At 34.5% G+C, this 22,655-nt stretch overlaps 1 protein-coding gene across 2 annotated transcripts in view; it reads right to left on the bottom strand.

Annotated features, from left to right (window-relative positions):
* Positions 1 to 22,655, bottom strand: part of COL4A5 (collagen type IV alpha 5 chain) — a 230,567-nt gene that overhangs the window by 85,783 nt on the left and 122,129 nt on the right. For both annotated transcript variants that reach the window (XM_007463668.1, XM_007463667.1), the window contains exons 5-19: positions 21,103 to 21,147; positions 20,954 to 21,016; positions 18,566 to 18,619; positions 17,891 to 17,917; positions 15,073 to 15,153; positions 13,271 to 13,333; positions 11,610 to 11,645; positions 11,477 to 11,518; positions 11,225 to 11,317; positions 9,541 to 9,594; positions 9,388 to 9,444; positions 9,053 to 9,097; positions 7,432 to 7,485; positions 5,827 to 5,868; positions 3,668 to 3,800 (exon numbers count right to left, since the gene is read on the bottom strand). In XM_007463668.1, coding sequence (XP_007463730.1) covers positions 3,668 to 3,800; positions 5,827 to 5,868; positions 7,432 to 7,485; positions 9,053 to 9,097; positions 9,388 to 9,444; positions 9,541 to 9,594; positions 11,225 to 11,317; positions 11,477 to 11,518; positions 11,610 to 11,645; positions 13,271 to 13,333; positions 15,073 to 15,153; positions 17,891 to 17,917; positions 18,566 to 18,619; positions 20,954 to 21,016; positions 21,103 to 21,147 — 889 coding nt within the window. The remainder of the gene's footprint in view (positions 1 to 3,667; positions 3,801 to 5,826; positions 5,869 to 7,431; positions 7,486 to 9,052; positions 9,098 to 9,387; positions 9,445 to 9,540; positions 9,595 to 11,224; positions 11,318 to 11,476; positions 11,519 to 11,609; positions 11,646 to 13,270; positions 13,334 to 15,072; positions 15,154 to 17,890; positions 17,918 to 18,565; positions 18,620 to 20,953; positions 21,017 to 21,102; positions 21,148 to 22,655) is intronic.

Here is a 22,655-nt window from a genome sequence, read left to right as displayed (position 1 = left end):
AACCAAAAAAAAAAAAAAAAAAAAAAAAAAAAAGATTGTTACTTCCACATTCATAAATGATATTGAACTATAGTTATTTCCAGTGTATCTCCTTGGTGGTTTGGTATTGATACTGCTAAACTGAATTTCCTTTTTAAAAAAAAGTTCTGAAAAAGTTTATAAACTATGAGAATCACCTGCTCAAGAACTTGGTAGATTTCATCCATAAAACTCTATAAAACCACCCACAAAACCAATGCTCTTTCATGGAGACCATTAACGTTTCAAAATCTTCTATGGTAATTGATCTACTTAGATGTCCTACTCTCTCGGGAAAATTTTATTACTTTATGTTTTCTGTTTCATGAGGAATGTATATTTCACCTAGAATTTAAAATATATTGACATTGTTTTATAGTTTTCTTGCAATCTAAAAATTTTAATTGTATTTATGGTAATAATCTTTTTTCTTTACTGATTTTATTTGTGCCTTCTCTTCCCTTTATTTTGATCATATTTTATTTTTACCTTTCTCAAGTTTTTCCATCTGTTTTGCTTGTGCTTTTTTTTAAAATTTGTATTCGAGTATAGTTGATTTACAGTGTTGTGTTAGTTTCAGATGTACAGCAAAGTGAATCAGTTATACATATACATATATCCACTCATTTTTAGATTCTTTTCCCATATAGGCCATTACAGAGTACTGAGTAGTGTTCCCTGTGCTATACTGTAGGTACTTGTTAGTCATCTATTTTGTATATAGTAGTGTGTATATGTCAATTCCAATCTCCCAATTTATCCTTCCCCCCCTTTGCCCCCTGATAACCATAAGCTTGTTTTCTACACCTGTAACTCTATTTCTGTTTTGTAGATAAGTTCATTGGTAGCCTTATTTTAGATTCCACATATAAGTGCTATCATATGATATTTGTCTTCCTCTGTCTGACTTATTTCACTCAGTATGACAATCTCTAGGTCCACGCATGTTGCTGCAAATGGCATGTGCTTGTTTTATTTCTTATTATTTTTCCAACTTAGCTCATTTATTTTCAGTACCTCTAATTTTGTGATAAATTAAGGGTACAATGAGTTTTGATACGAGGTTGTTTATTTAGCATTTAGTAGTTCATCATCTCCACTTCTGCATTCTCTTTACCTCTACAGTTATTTAGAAATATGCACTTTAATATACAAATATTTGGTGCTTTTTGTTGTTAATTTCTGACTTCACTTCACTGTGGTCACAGAGCATGGCCCGCATATAATTTTAAAAGATTTTTTCTGGTCTAATAGAGTCAATTTCTATAAATGCTTCGTGTGTGTTTGAAAAGAATGTACATTCTCTGCTGCACACACAGTTTTTCTCTCTCCCCCATAAATACAGCTTAATTGTGTTGCTCAAATCATTTATATCCTTTTTATTTTTCACTTACTTGATATATTGGGGAGTTGCCAAATTATCCCTTGTAGTTTATCAGTTTTCATTTTACATATTCAAAGCTATATTTTTAGATGCATAAGTTTAGTGACCTTTATATCACTGTGGTATAAGTTGTCTATTTATCCACGTGAAATATCTGTTTTTTAATGCATTTTTTCATTGAATTCTATTTCATCCTGTATTAGAATTGCTAAACCAGCTTTCCTTTACATAGCATTTGCTTAATATCTTGCCATTGCTTTATTTTCAAAATTTCTATGTTGTTTTACTTTAGATATGTCTACTGTGTACAGCATACAGATATTTTTATTCTAATTTTATTTTAGTTTTTGTCTACTAATCAGTGTTTAGCCCTTTCACATTTATTGGAGTTGCTAATTTATTTTTAACTTCTTCTTGTAATTTTATTTATTGTTTTCTATTTATTCAGGTTTATCTGTGTCTGTTTTGTCCCAATCCTAATTTGTGTGACATAGATCCAGCTTTTGGGTCATCTTCTTTCCTCAACAAGTAAGTAATGTATATTATTTCTATTCTTTTCTAGTGGTTACTATTAAAATGTTTCACCTATGTACTAAAACTCATATTTTTCAAAAAAACTTAGAGAGTTAATAATATTTATATTCTCTCCCTCTAACAAGACAAAAAACCTCATCATTCACTTCCCCATTCTCTCTGTACGTCCATATCCTGTGTTAGTCATGTGTACAATTATACTTCCATATTGTTACTTAAAATACTTCTGTTATTTTTTATGATCCATACTTATTTAGACTTAAAATACTTTATCAATATCTTTCCTAACCACTGGTTCTTGTATCTTACCCACCCCCACCGCCAACTTCATCCTGAATTCATTGTCTTCTTCTTGAAGTAAAACCTCCAGTAACTATTTCAGAGAAGATCTGGAGGTAGTAAGTTTTCTAAGCATCCCATCTTCACACTAGGATGATAGTTTGATGTAATATAGAATCTCAAATTCATAGTTATTTTTCCTTATTACTTTGAAAATGTGCTCCATTATCTTCCTCTTATTCTCACTGTTTTGTAGGTGATCTGCCGTTGCTCTCAGTTTTTAAGAATTTCTTTTTATCCTTAAATTCTAAAATGTCCCTAAAATGTGTCTAGTTACGTATTTTTGTATTATTATTTTACTTTTGCTTTGTAATTCATATGCCTTTTCACGGGGAATCATTTTTTAATAGATAGAAGTTCTCAGCCATTAATTTTTCAAATACTGCTTCTTGTCCTATTCTCTCCTTGAACTCCTTCATGCTGGATTTTGGGACTTCTAGGTTTATCCTTTGTGCATCTTAAATTTTATTTCATACTATCTAACACTTTAACTTTTCTGCTACATCCTTGGAGAATTCCTTATCTCAATTTTCCAGACACAGTATGTGTTTAGTCCATTACCTTGAAGTTCGAAATCCAAAGTGCATACTTAGAGCAAAATGGGACCCACAATTTATTCTCTTTCTCCTTGGGAGGAACACCGAGTGTCACTCATCTCATCATGTTAATATTTCATTAGCCAAATATTTTTGAAGGAAAAGTAACCATAATTTATTATACATGTATGTGTGACAGATACTGTAGATGTTTTTTTTCAAATTTTACATAAATCCTTACTATCACCTCATTTCACAGAACATCCAAATAAACATGCTAAACAAGGGTACTGCTCAGTTTGTGGCCAAATTAGAAATGCTCTACTATACTGTGTATCTTCAACAAAGGAATGATATAAAACTCAGTATTGAGCTCCAAGATTTTACTGCACAGCAAAATCACCATGGGGATTTCTAGGTAGATGTTTCTGGAATTCTAAGTGGATAGTGCTATTTCCTATATAAAAGTACAGTAAATATTATATAACTAGGCATTATTAGCACAATGTTCCCTTTCATAACAGCATGAAAGGTATAATGATTAATTTTTGGATCACAGTACTGTTTGGTGTAATTTATTAATAACAAAAGGTAGAAATGGTATTTTTTTAGGGTAAAAGGACACTATTCAAGTAACTTTTCTTTTTTCTTTTTTTTTTTAAAGTACAGGTAAGAAACTTGGTAAGAAAACAGGTAAGAAAAGCTACAGTAAGAGTCGAGAAGTTTCTGTCAATTAAAAAATACCTCTGTCTTCCTTGCCATGCTCACCCTGGAACTAGTATGATAATACTGTATACTTGGATTAGTAAAGATACTATAAATTCAAGGCTATTAAGTACAGCACAGTCTCTTTTACCTGGAGGTCCAGGAAGGCCAGGTGGACCCTGTATTCCAGGAAATCCTCGCTCTCCTTTTTCTCCAGGCAAGCCAGGTAACCCAATGTTTCCTTTTTCTCCTACAGTTACACCAGTTCCAGGCCTAGGAATTACCTTTATTATGAAAGAAAAAAATAAAGGAATTCAAAGAGGAAGAGACTTGTTCTTCTGAAAATAACCTAGCAGCTATATATGATTACAGTGTATCACTGTCACAAAGTGTTCACATGCAAAATCATCAAGACTACTTGCGAAGATTGTGAGTTATATTCTATATTACTTCTATGCTTCAACAGATTAGAAAATGTTCAATGCCAGTACTAATATTACCACTCTCCTGAGCCCCAGACTTACAGGGCTAGAATTATGTTTGATGTCTCTTATCTTATAATTCACATTCGATTCATTCCAATCACCTAAGCCTGATAATTCTTTACTAAAAACATCTCTCCAACGTGTCCCCTTCTTTCTTGTTGCAACAGTGTCTATCCTTACCTTACACTTGGACTAACAGAAGCAACTCTGAGCTTGTCCCATTTAATCCAAATCTACTACTTGGACACACTTCCTCAAGAACCAATTTTTCTGTGTTACTTCTCCTGTTAAAGGATTCAAAATTGTTCACTACTTCTTACTATATCTGATGTCACTTTTAACCCTGGACTCTGTCAAGTTACTTCTTACTCCCAATACCTCTCTCACCTGTTTCATGTCCTGAATGACCTTTTAGGAGAGCGAGGTCTGATTATAACCACTTCATGCATCTTGCAGATTCCTGCTTTTGCCTTTGAATATGCCATTCTAAACATCTATAATGCCTTCCCCCAATCTTTCTCTTTGTCAACCCATATTTATTTCTTCTTCTTAAAAAAAAAAAAAAGAAAAAAAAAAGAAAACACATCTCTACCAGGAAGGCTTTATTAATTAAAATCAACTAGGTGATCATTCCCTTTCTATCTTCTTAGACCCTTATGCCTAAATAATTTTACATTAAATAATCTAAATATAAATAAATTAACTTCATAGAGCTATAAAGGTAAAGTAAGCTTTACATTTAAGAAACTATCAGTTTGAGACAGGAATCATCACCTATTGGCAAAGTGAGATATTTATTCTGGCCCTTTTAGATATAAGAAATATTCAGACAAATGGACATTGAAATTTGTGGGACCTAGAATTGGGATAGTAGTTCAAAAGGGGAAGTGAGCTGTTGGATTGGATTGCACTCTCAAAATTGCCATTTCTTCTGATGTTCATCAAAATTTTATTTCATTTTTCAGAGAAATTGCTTCTTAGAGAAGTAAAACTCTGATTTTAAAATGAAAGTGAATAAAAATTGTCTAAGATCTTCTTTAAGTACCTCCTCATTAGATTTGGTAAAGTACCAAGTATCAATATCTGATACTCACTATGGACAAAAATAATTAATGTTATTCAAGTGTCTGAACATATAGGTTTTATGGCACTTGACCCTTTGCAGCTTCAGTGCAGCCTAAAGTCAAGAGTCTTAGCAAATTTCAATGATAGGAAAACCAATATGTCAACTGCAACAGTGACATTTTATTCTTAATAAGAGTGAAAATATATTTGACTAGAATTTCATGGTGAATGCAAACATGACAGAAGATTTGTAAACCCCTCAACTATTCTTTTACAGAGCAGTTTCCTACATTTCTGATTAAGAGCTCCTAGAAAGCACACACTCAGGGAAGAAAGAGGTGTGAATCAGACAATTACAAATTGAGAAAACCTATTAAGACCAAATCCATCTTTCCCCTGAGCTCTGCAGGGGAAAGGACCAATCCCCTAGCTCCTCAACACTTTCTTTTTTTGAAACTTTGTAAGCAACACTTGCACCACCTGCTGGTTACTTGAGAAATGATTTGGCAATCATGATGCAAAACAACCTAATGCCGTAATTTTGGACCTTTATTATGGAGAAGTAATATACAGGCAGAACAATACAAAGACTTTGAGGTCAACATCACTGAAGTTTTGGATATAAAGACTTTTAAGCCAGGAAAAGTTGATCTTGGAATTTTGTGTTCTATGAGGAAAAGTTACGGAGTATATAATTAAAACATGAAAATTAAAATGCACTAATAAAGTTAATAAATAAAAACTGAAACAAAAAACTTACAAGTCCAGGAGGCCCAGTTGGGCCAATGTCACCTTTTTGGCCCTGTTTAATACAATTGTAAAACAGGTTAGTAAAAATCACATGAAAACATCAATTTTCTCAAAGATATAACAGATAACTATGTTTCATAAAGACCCAGAAATCCATAATAAAATATCTCAAAGAGAAATACAAAATGAGGTAATGAAACAGTACTTAGCTAAGCCTAGGAAGACCTGTGATGTTGTCTCAGATTTACAAGCTCTATTGATGCTGACTAAATCAATTAACTTTTCTGCCTTATATATAGACCAGACTTCTAAGGTATGTCTAGCTGTAACATCCTTTGATTTTAAGATTCCTATTTTCCAGCAAACTATAAATACTCTATAAAGAAGATGCTGATTTACAAACTTGTAGCACTAGAATCAGCTATAATCATTACATTTTTGTTTTTTACATTTAGCCATGTTCCTTTTCAAAAAACTTGTCAGTGGCATAAATTTAGTGTCATTTCCATCAGTGACAGATATTTTAGAGCTGATGGACTTAACTATCATCAGGAACAGTTAATAAATCATAATTACTTTTGTGACTTTGCTCTTAGAATCTAATGAAAGACAAATTCAGACAAAACTGTTTACCCTTAACCAGTAGCTACAACAGCTGAAGAACACAGTATTCAACTGTTACTCTACTGGGCAAGACCCAAGAATAGATATCTCTCTCACACCTCTGTTCTCATTCTAGACTTGTTCATAGGAACCTTTCATCTATCTATAAACTCCTTTTAGCTAAAGAAGATACTCTATCCTATAACTTTACTTACACTAGAAAAACAAAATTCTATTCTCTGAGTATTTATTATCTTCCTTTATTCTAGCTGTGCCTCTAAAGCCAAGCTAGAACTTGGATCTAGTTTAGAGATAAACCACCATTAAAATGTGTGCCCTCTGGGTACATTCAAGTTTGTAACACCTTTCCCTCCTTGCCTGCAGAACAAAGCTTTTCAGTTTTGGTTTTCATAGAAAGCAATTAAAGATCAGAGAGATTGGAAAACTGGATATTTTGTGATTTGCTATAAATAGGAGAACTGTGTGCTTCATACATTCTTTCAAAGTCACTTTTAAAATAGGCTGCTAAATAAATGACTTCAGTCAGGCTGCATAGCCAAATGAAAAAAACAACAAAGAATTAGCCACAAATTCCAGACAATAACTGCATAGAGAATGGAAATGTTTAGTGGCAACATTCTAAATTCACAACTATATAAGCCTTTTTAGTATGAGGACCTGACTAAAATAGTGCTGAATCCTCTTTCTGGAGAACAAAAGTTTTGCCAATACATGCTCAAAGCAAAGGCATCAACTTTTAACAATGGAAATGCTAAAGTTAAACATGTCTCCATGTATATCACATGGACTGTGATTTAGGATAGTGAGTGAAAATTTAGAGGAACTGGTATAACAGAAAAGGGAGCAACACCAAAAGATGGATAAAGAAGGTATGTTTTGAATACAAAAGCTAGTTATTTAGAATTTTTTCATTTATAACTCAAACTTGGGCAAGAAAAGGATTGTACTAACTGGAATAAAACCAGTCACTTCAAAGTGTTAAAATTCTTACCTTTTCTCCATCCCTTCCTGGTTCACCAGGGTAACCAGGATCACCAGGCAAACCCTTTAAAACATGGAAGACAGAGTGACATCAGCAAAAATAGTGGAGTAATTAGGACCTCCAAAAATCCTCTCCTCCATGAAAGCAACAAGGACACTTGCAAAAATGGTCAGAGTCAACCTTTTTAGAACTCTAGAAATTAACCAAAGGCTTGCAGCAATCCAGGAAGTGTTTCTTGAAAAAAAATAAAAGATTGAATCTTGGTGAGAACACAGAGGTTTGTGGCTCTATTCCCATCACACTTCCTCAGCTCCGCAGTAGCCTTGAAAACCAACAGCTCACAATCAAGGTAAAAACCAGCAGCACAGCAGCAACTGGAAGGGAAAGAACCAGGTTGAAGCTTCTTCAAAGCCCCATTCCCAGAGAATTGTCATTTTTGACCTGTCTGGTGGTTCCCAAAAAGATCCCACTTGCATGGCTATGTTTATTTGACCTAATTTTAGTTCTCCCAGTGCAAACAGAGAAAAGCGTTTTCCCTGGGGATATCAGTCAAAAACAATCAGAGGGAAATGCTGAACATCATGGCTGCCTAAATCACTGTTCCAAAGGAAGCCAGTAACTGGGGCCCTGAATTTAACCCCACCTTATGCCATTTTATATGTTTACGCCATTGGTGAATCTAGAGTTTATAAGCTGAGGACTGCCTGTTTAGGAAAATCATCTGGAAATCAATTTATCTGACTTTATAACTTCCAGTCTTGTTAAGAATGCTCCCTTTCCTTCAGAATAGTCTCCAAATTTCATGAAATTTTCTATCTGTCCTGGAAAACCTCTTTTAACATCTATGGTGGATACTCTTGAAACAGGCTGCCTGAAATAGTGTTCCTGGACTTGCATATTTTATTTTCCTCTTTTTTTTGGGTAGCAATTAGAATTATATGTCAAAACTTTTACTGAAAAAACTTACATTCACACAAAAAATAGTATGGGCATGTTTATAGCAGTTTATTCATGATGGCCAAAACCGGAAACAACCAAAATATCCTTCAATGGGTAAATGCATAAACAAACCTTGGTACATCCATATAACCATATAATGGTCAGCAATTAAAAGTTAATGAACTACTGATATACAGTACAGTGCGTTATGCTATATGAAAGAATTCTGATTCAAAAAGCTATACACAATATGACTCCATTTATATGCCACTCTGGAATAGGCAGCATTATAGGGATGGAGAACAGATCAGTTGTTTCCAGGGGCTTTGGGGAAGGGTAGGGAATAGCTACAAAGGGTCGTGAGGGAACTTTTGAGGGAACTGAACTATTTTTTATTATGGAGGTCGTTACACAACTGTACGTGTTTAGCAAAACACACAGAACTGTACACTAAAAATGGTTCATTTTACTGTATACAAATTATATCTCAGTAAATCTGACAAAAATCTGTCTTGAAAAACAGAGAAATTTCAAATTCACATTCAGAAAAGAAAGAAAGCAAAATTTCCATTCATTTAAACTACGTCCAAAGCCAAGCTTCTTTGCTATCCTGCTTCTTTACCAACATGTACAAATGTTGCCTTTTTTTTTTTTTTTTTTTTGAGGGAAGGGATAGACTTTAAATACTCACTGGAATTCCTGGTTGGCCATTCTCTCCATCTTTGCCCGGTTTACCCTATAGGATTCAAGGAAATGTAAGAATATATATTTGTTATTTGGAAATATAAGGTTAAAGAATATAACAAGCTTTTTCCTGCCTGGGACTCTCTTAAGTAGACTTTTTGGACTTCAGTGTTATAATAAATAAATGAATATGTCAGTCATGACATTTTGAGGCAATGAAAGCAGGATTTAAGAGGAAAAAAAGAAAATGACATACATGTGCATGTGCACCGGCAGGCGCACACACTCACATAGACACATTTAAAATTGTTTGCAAAGAGTATTAGTAGCCGTAACACTTACTCTTTTGCCAGGCTCTCCTTGCTCACCCTTCTCACCTTTCACACCACCTGGAGGACCCTGTACACACAAAAGTAATTTTACATTGGTTCATGGAGTACTATGTGTCAATATCAATTTACATTAAATGATGCTAAAGAATTTTAGGTTACTTACTGGAGGACCACGTATCCCTGGAGGTCCAGGAGGCCCTTGGTCACCAGGAAGTCCCTATGCAGTAGTAGGGAGAAGGAAAGCAATATAAATACTGTTAGTACTAGAGCTAGCTAGGAACACTTTTAACAAGCCGAACTATAAACTCATATAATATAACCAAAGACAATAAGATGTTTCAAATTCAAAGTTGAAATCTACTAGGCAAAAAATCTAGAGCCATCTTTGCTCATTTCAGCTAATTTTTAGGACAAGCCAAGTTTTGAGGTAAATAGCAAGAAAACACTTCAAATTAAAGTATTAATGATTTTCTTTTAGTTTATTTATTTATTTTATTTTTGGTTGTGTTGGGTCTTTGTTGCTGCACGCAGGCTTTCTCCAGTTGCGGCAAGCGGGGGCTACTCTTCGTTGCGGTGCTAGGGCTTCTCATTGCGGTGGCTTCTCTTGTTGTGAAGCACAGGCTCTAGATGTGCGGGCTTCAGTAATTGTGGCATGCAGACTCAGTTGTGGCTCACGGGCTCTAGAGCACAGGCTCAGTAGTTGTGGCACCCGGGCTTAGTTGCTCCATGGCATGTGGGACCTTCCCGTACCAGGGCTTGAACCCATGTCCCCTGCATTGGCAGGCAGATTCTTAACCACTGCACCACCAGGGAAGTTCCAAAAGTATTGATGATATTTTATTCTTATAAAATATTTTATAAAAAGTAAGGGTACCTAAAACTTGGAGGTTTGGGAGCTATATAACACACATACATTTTGGCAAAGATTTAAGTGGCCCAATACATATTGATGGTAGAGTTTCAGTATAATTTTTCCTTTATTCTATTAACTTTCTTATTAGCATTTAAGTGAAACAACAGTGCACACACTCTATTGAAGGGTGAGCCACTATTCTATAAAAGATGTGCTTGATCCCCTCATCTACTCTAGTAGAAGCAATGTATCAGAAAATTATTTCTAAAAACGACAAGATTTTATAGAGTAATACCATCTTTCTCCCCGCATATCAGTGAAATGTAGAGTCATCTAAAACAATGACAATCTATCTTACCATGACTTAATTTTGTATATAAAGGTATTATTCATAATAGCCAAAAATGGAGAAAAATCCAAGTGCCCATCAACTGTTGAATTAATAAATAAAATGTGGAATATACACACATAGGAATATTATTCAGCCATAAAAAAGAACAAAGTACCAATACATGCTACAACATGGATGAACTTGAAAACATTATAATAAGTAAAAGAAACCAGACAGGGAAGACCATATTATTGTATGATTCCATTTATACAAAATGTCCAAAATAGGCAAATCTACAGAGCCCAAAATTAGATTGGTGGTTGCCCAGGGCTCGAGAGTTTGGGGAGAAATGGGGAGTCATAACTAACTGGTATGGGGTTTTGCTGGAGGGGGCTCATGAGAATGTTCTAAAATTAAATTGTAGTGGTGGTTTCACCACCCTGTGAATATACTAAAAAAATATGTAATTGTGCCCTTTAAATGGGTGAATTGTATGGTATATAAAGTATATCTCAATCAAGCTATTTTAAAATTTTAATTATCTCAAATCCTTGTTATTTTAAAAGGACTTTCACATATAACCTTATTCCAGCTTGTAATGCATTTTAATGCAATGCTACTTTCATAGCAAGATATTCATTGATTTCCTCCCTACATACTCACCTGATCTCCTTTCTGAAACTCTACATCAATTGGTCTTTTCTGTTCACTGATCTGCCCAGGTGGCCCAGGGGGGCCCTGAAGACCTTGCTCACCCTGTTTTCAAGATAAAATAAGAAAGTGATATTTCATTGTTTAAACAGACAATAATATAACATGCAAGCTAAGACAGTTGCAGGAAGCAAAACCACAAGTTCAAATGACTATGAAAGGAAATAACTGAGGGCTAAATAAGCAACTTTCTTCTTTACTCACCTTCTCACCCTTGGGTCCCTGGAAATTTAAGCCCATATTCCCCTGAAGAGAGAGATTTCAATTTAAAAACTCATTGACAATAACAAAAATAATGCACACCAAATAAAAGAGGTAAAAAAAAAAAGAAAACTACCTTTGGTCCTGGAAGTCCTGGTGGGCCAGGTGGGCCCTAAGAATAAAAGACACAGAAAAGGGAAAAAAGTGTTATATTAATGAGTATATTAAAAATTAGTTGGTTTCATAAAAAGTGAGGACTGAAAAAGCCCTTCAAAATAATATTTCCTGGGGTTTTTTTTCTCATTGCTTTCTAGTCAGAGACACACATTTAAATTGATCTAAAGAAACTAGATAATTGTGGAGACTTCTCATGACAGGCTACAAGTGGGCGGGGGAAGAAATGCAAGGATGGGTAGAGGCAGAGGAGTAACACTCATGCCAAAAATCAATATAAAAATTAATCTCAACAAACATCAAATTTATCGTATCAGAATTATAGGTTAAATTTAGGTACCATAAGACAATTAACTGTCTAGTTCTAAAAAGCATGTGTTTATTTTTTTAGTCCAGTTTTATTTTATATAATCTTTGTATATTTGAGAACGTTTCAAGGTTTGAAAAGTTAAATTGGCATTTGTCTGCCCAAGTATATCACTTCTTGATGTCAGCTGACCCATTTATTTACATATTGTACCTTGGTGGCATTTCTAAGACTTTGCTTCATCTGTTGAATCAGGGTTAATTGCAGGGACATTACGAAGTACAGAGTGAATCTGTTATGTGGTCACAAGAGTTAACAAAATTCAAGGTGTAACAATACACCTAGGGTACGCCAAGGTTGTAAATAACAGAGTTAGGAAAAAGTGCCATGGTCCAGAATCTCATGTTTTGCAAGACACCTACAACTAAAACAAACTAAACTCAGAGGTTTTCTAATCCTCTCCCAAAGATTTCTAAAAAAGACAAAATCACAATCTTTTCCTGGTAGATCTTCTAGTATTTATCGAACGTTATTTCCTTCATTCATGAATAGAGGACCAATTGTCACAAGCAAAAATGTACACTCTATAAAGGTATAATGAAAATTGTCACTTAAATATATGGTAGATGAGCGATAGAGTGGCATATGAGAAATTACTTTGACTGAAGTACAATTTTCTTGCCCTTTTAAGAGGGCAACAGCAGAGCTCTAAGTCTAAAACATGACTTGAATGAAATCTAAGTATTTCAGGGGTAAAAGTACTTACAATTTATTAGAGTAGAAAATGTAAGTGACCATACAGGTAGTAAAGTAAGAGAACTGGTTGCACATTCAGGGTCTTTATAAGTTTTTGCTTCTTTCCTGGGGAATACCAATCCTTATCCCATTGCACAGTGATCCACTACCCTCACCAATCCTACTGTTTTGTTACAGGTCCTTAAGAAATGAGAGCCAATTTCTTTGTGAATACCTGTTTTGTGAATACCTCTTTAACAGCAAACCACAGCTTGAAGAAACATATTTCATCAAGTGACTAAAGAACTGCCTTAGAAGACTTCATAAGATGGCCAGAACTGACAAAATATTTTAAATCTTTCCTTTTGTGTACTTCATTTTTTCCATCTATAAAATGGAGCTATTACTTAGCATATATATTGTTCACCATAACACTGTAAAATCTCCCATAAGAAAATTTAAGAAAACTATAGATCGTGAACACTGTAAATACATTATACTTTCAAGTAATACAAATAATATTAACATTTGTCAAAGAAATCAAAAGAAAAGGAGAAATGAAATTACAGAAGCAAGCTTACCATCAAACCTGGTGGTCCTAGGGGACCAATTGGCCCTGGTATACCAGTGGGACCAGCTGGGCCCTGTTACAAAGGAAGTAAAGAAAAGGATGAGAAAAAAACCTCTCACTGTATTGTATAAAGAACTAAATGGATGAAATTCTAACTTCAGTTGCCAGAATTCTGTTCTACATTTCTATAATTCTGCAGTGTTATAAGCAGAATTTTAAAATGTAGAAGAATAAAAGCATTAAATAACTATAAAGAAATTCAACTAAACAAAATGGGTGCATTAGAAAACTTATGTTCTACAGTGGTACATAACAAATGTGGGACAAACACATAGTAAGGAAGTTTTAAAATATAAAGCAATAACGATGGGCATTTAGTGGGGCTTTTATGCTAGAAATGGGAAGGGAAAGGCTACTAGATTCAAGGTGGCTTCTCTAATTTTAAAATAAAAATAAATAAGATTAAAGACAAAGAGGGAAGTGAGAATAACTGGGACAAAAGGTAAGGGAATGATGTAACTGTTTTGGAACACAATTTGGCATCTTAAGAAGTTGAAATTTTGACTGCCCTGAAATCTAGTAATTTTATATCTAGGTATAAATCCTGGATTATTCTGTAATTTTAAAAAATCTCAAAACAACCCAAATATCCAACAATAGGAGATCAGAGAAACAAATTCTAGTATATTCAAATGAGGACTGTTATACGGAAGTGAAACTGAATGAACTACAGCCACATACAATAATATGGATGTATCTTAACACATCAAATAGAAAAAGTTGGAGAAAACTACACATAAATTTCGTATTATTTCAAAAGCTAAATACTCTTGTTTAAAGATATATGCATATATAATAAAACTATTTTCAAGAAACAATGGAAAACCCAGGATGGTAGTCACATCTTGGGAGAATGCAGAAGGATGTGGCTGCCAAGGAAACCACAGGTTGATTCAAAATTATTTGTAATATTCTAGTTCTTAAACTCTGTGTTGGGCTCATAAGTGTTCATTTGGTTGTTATGCTTCATAAGCTACATATATTTTGCATGTATTCTGATATTTTCAAATATAACATAATACAAATTTATAAGAGATAAAAGATTGGGAGTACTTAAGAACATACGGATGGGTTATGTCAAGTATGGAATGAGAAGGTGGCTAATGAAAAAAGTTCCTGAAATTGTATCTTAGTGATCAAATACTAGAAAGTACTGATTTTTATTTTTGGCAAAGGGATCAATCTTCATGAAAAATAAACCTCAAGAAATTAATTTCCTAATCTATAAATTCACAAAAGTTATTGTTGTCTCCATGTATGTTATGTGTAGGCTGACATGACTATTTTTCTGAAGATTATACTTGATGTTCACTATGTATAAATTTTATTCTTTTAGCTTTCAAAATATGTTCATGTTATATATAACTGATAATGTTACAAATTATGTCTTCTAATATCTTAAATGGGAAACCCACAATTTTTATTTTTAATCAGACCATTTACTCCTACCACCCTACTGATCCCCACAGCATAGGAATAAGAATATAGAAGCCTATTTCTGCTGCGAAACCGCAAAACAAAAATTTCCATGGAAACTGGACTGAGAGTTAAAAGAACAAAGCAGCGCTTCTTAAAATTCTCCCTGGTCCAGAATACTTTTATTTTCACGTACAAGGTACCTGCAATATCTATCAAACCTCAAGTGATAATTTCTATAACTAAAATAGAGAGTATTAAAGACTGAGGATAAAAAAGTGATGCTGTGGTCTGATTTAATCAGTATAGCAATGAAGAAAATCACCAGATGCTTACTTGTATTCCAGGAGGACCGGGAAATCCTGGATTACCCTTTGGCCCTGGCAGTGACGACATAATTATACTACCTGGTTCTCCCTGAAAGAAATCATCAATGGAAATTGTAAGTAATAGTTATGATACATGAAAACTGGCAAGAACACAAAAAAGTGATCTTTCAATCTGTCACAGAAGTGTCCCCAAAGATTAGGTGATCTCAGTAATTAACGTGAATAAATTTAACTTTTAAAGGAAAATGAGGAAGTGGACAGAGTACACTGAAGTACAGTCAATTTATTAAGAACCTGTCATACTTTAGTTACTCATTCATTAAAAACATTTATTAAATATAAATATTTGCCAAGAATTGTGTTAGGCTTTGGATGCTTTGTACTGAAGAAGATAAACAAGACTTCTGTTCTTATTGTGCTAATAATATACTGGGGAAATTCAGACCATAATGCATAAACAAATAAGATGACAAAATTTTCTGTTTAGGACTATAAAGGAAAACTACATGGTACATGATAAAGAAACAGTGGAGGGCTTCCCTGGTGACGCAGCAGTTAAGAATCTGCCTGCCAATGCAGGGGACACGGGTTCAAGCTCTGGTCCGCGAAGATCCCGCATGCCGCAGAGCAACTAAGCCCGTGCGCCACAACTACTGAGCCTGCGCTCTAGAGCCCGTGAGCCACAACTACTGAAGCCCGTGTGCCTAGAGCCTGTGCTCTGCAACAAGAGAAGCCACTGCAATAAGAAGCCCATGCACCCCAGTGAAGAGTAGCCCCCGCTCACCGCAACTAGAGAAAGCCCACGTCCAGAAACGAAGACCCAACACAGCCAAAAATAAATAAATTTAAAAAAAAAGAAACAGTGGAGGACTAAAAAGAAATGATAATTATGTGACGTGATGGAGGGGCTAACTATCGTTACAATGGCGATCACATTACAAAATATAAATGTATCAAATTAACATGCTGTACACCTTAAATTTACACAATGTTATATATCAAATATATTTCAACTAAAAAAAAGAAATAGTGGAGGAAATTAGTTTGGGTAGTAAAGAAGGGCAATCTATGAAGTTAACATTCATGCTGAGATCTAAAGGATAATAAGGAGTCAGCCAGGTGAAGATGGGGGAAGAGCATTAGGCAGTGTAAGCAGCATGAACAAAGGACCCAGAAAGAGAAGAGCTTGGCACATTCAAATAACTTAATGCAGACAGGTGTGATCAGTGAGCCAAAGGAAAAGTGGTTTATGATACAGCTGGAATATGGGGCAAAGACCAGAATATGCAGGTCTTACAGGCAATGGAAAAGAATGTGAACTGTATCCTAGATGCAGTGGAAAGCCCTTGAAGGTTTATAAGGAGGGAGATTAAATTTTTTTCATTTTGTGAGAGTCCTTTATTATGCGGAAACTTCTTATATTCTTAGTGTATCCTGACTGATACTGACTCAATATTATTTAGGATTACGGCTTTTGGACTGTTGTATCTTTTGGTATGAAATGACATTATACAATAGAAAGGCAATCTATTTGCTGGTAAACACGTCATTCAAATCAAATATTCTGTCTTGCTGTCCCACACCAGAAACAGAGCCAGGTCTGGCATTAGGAGCCATGGAGGCAGCAAAAATCTCTCTTCTGGGATTCAAGGTTTCTCCAAAAGTTCTGTGCTTCATAACAAGGAGGGAGATTAAATTACTGATTTACGTTTTTAAAAGATCATTCTTGGCTGCTCTGTACAGAATAAATCAGCCTGGGAGGTGAGGGTGTGTGAAAAAAGAAACTAGTTAAGAGGCTACTACCTAGTCCAGATGAGGCATTATGATTAGTGTGGTGGCAGTGGAAATGAATAAAAGTGGATGAATCTATGATATATTTTACAAGCAAAATTAACAGTATTTAGAGATAGCATGGAATGAGGAACTGTGTGAAGAAGCAGAAAATGCAAATACTAACTCTCAGGTTTTGATACATGCAAAAGTGTAAATGATAGTGATACAAATTTTAGAGATGGGGAAAACAGGAGGAACAGGTTCGTTTGGGGGTCTGGGTTAACTCTGAGCATGTTAATTTGAATGTCTGGGAGATATCTGAGTGGAGATGTCAGGAAGGCTGTTTAATACATGCATCTAACACAGAAGAAAATTCTACTTTAGACAAAGAAATGTAGGTGTTCCATAACTAGACAACAATCAATAACATGAGCATTAATAATATTGCTAGGCATAGAAGAGAAGAAGGGGTCAGGACTGTGTCCTGATACCTGCTGGACAGAATAACATGAGCTTGCATAGAAGACTGCAGAATGACCAGAGATGCATAAGAAAAATCAGGAAAAGGTAGCGTCTCAGAAGCCAGAGAGAAAGAATATTTCTAGAGGGAGCAGGTGGTCAACTGCGATGGTCCAGTGGCTGAGACTCTGTGCTCCCAATGCAGGGGGCCTGGGTTCTATCCCAGGTCAGGGAACTTGATCCCACATGCCGCAATTAAGAGTTCACATGCCACAACTAAAAATCAAAGATCCCGCGTGCCACAACTAAGACCCTGTGCAGCCAAATAAATAAATATTTTAAAAATGTAATGAGGAAGGTATCAAAAAAGAAATGAGTCTGATATACACATTTGCAAGTGTATCAGCCCATAAAAGGTACTTAAAGCCACGAGAACAAAGGAGACTACTTAAGGAGAGCTCGTAAATGTGCACCTGCACAACTTCTAGAAGCATCCATTTTAAGACAGAAGTTAGAGACATTATCTGATTGAAGATGCAGGCTTCCTAAATATTTTATTCAAAATGTTTATCTTCCCAACATGAGATGCTTACCTTCATACCTGGGATCCCAGGAGGTCCCTATTATTAAAAATAAAAGGGATTATTTTATATACATGAGAGGGGAGCAAGCAAAAGAACACAAATTGAATAGACTACTGTAAGATCATTCTGAGTACAAGGTATCTTAAGATACTTAGAGATGACATTTATATTAAATACCACAGAATCTTTAGTTTTACAGAGCAGAGAGCTCCGTGTATTACTAACTTCTTTTATAAAAAATCCTCTTCTTGGGCTTCCCTGGTGGCACAGTTGTTAAGAATCCACCTGCCAATGCAGGGGACATGGGTTCGAGCCCTGGTCCGGAAAGATCCCACATGCCGCAGAGCAACTAAGCCTGTGTGCCACAACTACTGAGCCTGCACTCTAGAGCCCACGAGCCGCAACTACTGAGCCTGCGTGCCTAGAGCCCACGCCCCGCAACAAAGAGTAGTCCCTGCTCGCCACAACTAGAGAAAGCCTGCATGCAGCAATGAAGACCCAACACAGCCATAAATAAACAAACAAATAAATAAATAAATAAATTTATATTTAAAAATCCTCTTCTAGTTTACTATTTCAAAATGTACTACTTTGTTCCACATGAATGCACTGAGCTCACTTTCTACAATTCTGCTTCTTCTGTTAATTCCTGTGTTCGTTATAATCCAAAATTTTATAACTTACTGGAGGACCCTGTAAACCAGGAAAACCGGGACTGCCTGGAAATCCACGTTCTCCCTAGAAGGAGTTAAAAATAAAGAGCGTGAGGAACAAAAAACAAAGCATAGCTATACCAACAAACAATGACTTATTGAAAAGATTTCTGTAAAAGCCATTTTGAAACATAGCAGATTGCCAAAAATTCATTAGCCTTCAGTTTCCAATTACTTCAATAACAACTAACCATATCAATTCAGCCTTCTAAGATACTTTTATCTCTACACATCAATCCCAATCAGAAATAAAGAAAAAAATCTTCCACCTTAGTCATTTTCTTTGACAAATCCATTTTGAGACAATCATACCACAGATACCTGGCCATCATCACATTTAATAGTTAATGATCTGCCCCAATTTCCTGCCCATGTATTATATAGATTTTTATTTTAACTGCCCTATTGCATTTTTCTTTCATCGTAAACTATTTCAAATTATTTTTGTAAAGAGGAAAAGATGATAAGAAAGAACGCCATTAATATCACCAAAAGGACAATAATAGCAATAGTTCTAGCAATTGCAGGTCATTATGTTCTCTAGGCATCCAATTTTTCTCACTCCCTTTTGTAAAGTACTAATATGGACATTTGGTTTAGAAAACAAAAGCTAAAATTGCTGTAGAAGAACCCCAATGCAACCTCCTTTCAAATACCTATATGCCATAGTAATCTTAGAAACATCCTCGTCAGAGGCTTAAAAGAGTAAAATGATTACAGCTATGTGCCTTTGAGTTATTGTCCAATATCCCTCTCTCCACCACTTTTTACACATGGACAAAGTAGGCCCAGAGAGAAAGGGAGTGGCCTGTACACTGAGTTTAGAAGACAGAAAACAAAACAACCCATGTATTCTGGCTCCATCTCTAGGGTTTGCTCTATTAGTTATGTAGTTAGAAATATAAGAAACCATTTAATCTGAAAGTATACATAATAAATCCATTTTCAAAAACTTTGTTGCTCACATAATTGGGGGCCTCAAACACAAGCTAATCATGAGATCTGCTACGGTGCTGCTTTAACAAAAAGAAAGAAAAAGATCCCTTTAATCACATAGCATACTATACTCATTGTAGATACATCTGGTCTTCAAAATTAAAACTGGCTAGTGGTGTGTTGCTCAAGGCGTGCTGGCAAAAACCAAAGAAATTACCAGAATAGGCATACAAATGTAGCCTACTTTAACATGCAATGTGCCATGCAAACTAATTCCACATTGGTTCTATCACTGTAAGGTCACCCCAAGCAGAAATGAAGAACACAACTAAGCCTCACAAAACAAACCCACAATCAAATCAAAATGATAATAATAATAATAAATAATGGCATTATTATTATTATTATTATTGGCAAGGGTCACAACGACTTGGAGAAATACTGGAGGCAAAAATATTTTATTGCCTTCAAGTATATACTACAATGATTATCACAAAACGTGGCCTCCCATAATGCAAAATAGTTTTTTCAGGTTATTTTAAATATATGCCCTAATATAAAATATGACACATGTCATTAGTTAGAAAAATCTAGGGTATTTCATAAATAGTTTCACTGAATATTATGTGCAAAATGGAAATGCCAAAAGGATATACAGAAAATAATAATATATTTCATTAAGCTATAGGAAAATGAGAAAAGTGAGGGAAGAAGAAGCAGAAACAATAATATGTAAGCATTTAAAAAGAGCAGATTTTCCTCTTTTTTTTTCTTTCTCTCACTTTATATTAAATCCAAATAGTTGGAATTAGGATTGACTAAACATAAGAAAAGTGGGTCAGGAAACGATGTTTGTAGTATGTGAAGTTTTATTTTTTCACTTGTTAAATTCATTATCTTCACTGATGGAGAAGTTTCAGGTTTCATACTAATAGTTTATGGTAAAAACTGATGTGATATATTACATATAGATTTTTAAGATTTTTCTTAAGGAAGTTATTAGGCAAGGTAAAGAAGTTTTAACAATATGAAAGATTTGAAAACTTAAACTGTACCTAGTTTTTTAAAAAAGACAAAGCTAATGAATGACATTCACAAGTATTACTCTTAACAACCAATACAATATTTGAAACATATATATCCTAATTCCTTTTTAACTCTCATCTTACTTTACACTAAAGTCAAAAAAAAGGATTTGGTAAGTAATCTTCAACCCAATGCAATATCCCAGCTAATTACACAAGCTTCAAGAATTACTGATGTTTCAATATATTGAAAATGTTAACTGAGAACATATCCTATGTCTGTCCTAGACATGAAGCTACTATATCTCTTCTTTGACATTCCTCATATTGATTCCTTGAAATTTTTAAGTCTATTTTTATCAAGCATATTGCTTAAGATTAAGTCAAAGAAATCTCACCTTGGTTCCATTGCATCCGGGGATACCTTGAGGTCCTGGGGCCCCATCATGGCCTGGCATTCCCTTTGAAAAGGGATATAACACATGTATAATATTTCTTAGATTACTTTTTTAAGGGATTTTAAAATAAGAAGCCAAATCCAACTTACAGGAAGACCTGGTGTCCCTGGAAATCCAGGAAGTCCAGGAGGACCCTATAAAAGAAATAAATTCCTTGAAACAAATAATAATCAGTAACAATAAAATAATATCCTACCTAAGGGAATTATGAGAATTACATTTAGAACAGCAATGGACAAAATGTGTTTCATTGATTATTACCACTCGTTCTTTTAAACACTATAGAAAAAACTCCTATATGTGTTTAAAAATCTCTTTTATAGAAAACTATAGAAAAAAAATCCTATTTGAGGGAGCATTGCCTTTATTGCACTTAGTAGGAGCAGGCAAATTAGTGGATGAAAGGTCTTTTCTAAAAGACAAAGTGATTCTCCCAGGTTTGTGATGAATATTGAATTCAGCAGGGTATGGGTATGTGGCAAATATATCTGCCCCTGAGAACATCAAATTCCCCTGTCAGGATTGGCAAAAATACAAGTTTGACAAAACTCTCTGTAGGTGAGGCTATGGGGAAAAGGTACTCTCATACAACTGCTAATGGGATTTAAACACCATGGAGAGAAATTTGGAAATACCTAACAAAATTACACATGCATTTATTTACTCTTTGAAGAAATTCATTTCTAAGAATCTATCCCAAAGGCACCCAAGAAATTATGAAACAAAATATGAAATTCAAGGTTACTGACTGAAGCATTATTATAGCTAAAGTCTAGAAATGTCCGTATAACCATATTTATAGCTAAAGGTTTCTAACCTAAATAGGGACATGACTAAATAAATAAGGACATGACTAAATAAATTATGGTACATCCGCATAATATAAAACTATGCAGCTGTTAAAAAGAATGAGCAAAACCTCCGTACATTGAAATATGTAGTGATCTCCAGGATATAATGTTAAGCAAAAGAAACAAAGTGTAAGTAGTGTATATAATACACTAACTTTTTATAGCAAGGGTAGCGATACTAAACAATGAAAAGATAAACAGAAAATAATAAAAATGATTACCTCTGGGGGAAGAAGGAAAGAGAATAGGGAGATGGAAGGAAGGATAGGTAGCATCTCTGACTATACCTTGTCTTATAGAACAATGTAAATGTTTTAAATAATGAAAAATTAAAAAGCGGTAAAAAGGAAATCATTAAAACTTGAAAGCAAACTGGGACCAATGAACCTAATGTACAGCAAGTTGTGGACAGTAACCATACAGAGAAGAGAATTACTTCAAGTGTCTTTAAAACATGATATTTTGACTGAAATTAGTCAATTCAAAGGGGAAAAAAAGAAAAGCAAAGAAATAATTAGTGGCATTTAAGAATTCTATTATTAGTATTAAAATTGAAATGGTTGTTTTGTTTATTTGCATATTGTTATTTTGAAGCTATCTAGTTTCAACAGTGCTTAGAACACAGTTAATGGTAGCTATAGCTATTAAGAGATATGATTATTATGAAGAGCTTTAATAGTATACTGATATTCAGTTATTACAAAAATACATAGATACATGTCTGCTAAAATAAACTAAGGGTTTTGAGTTTCCTCCTTGCTTTTCCAGGGCCCTACCCACACCAGTCATAA

The sequence above is a fragment of the Lipotes vexillifer genome, unplaced genomic scaffold (assembly GCF_000442215.2).
Source record: "Lipotes vexillifer unplaced genomic scaffold, Lipotes_vexillifer_v1.1 scaffold1267, whole genome shotgun sequence".
In the NCBI taxonomy this organism is placed as follows: Eukaryota; Metazoa; Chordata; class Mammalia; order Artiodactyla; family Lipotidae; genus Lipotes; species Lipotes vexillifer.
Note: the sequence above shows the minus strand (reverse complement) of the source record. Positions and strands in the feature narration are given on the sequence as shown.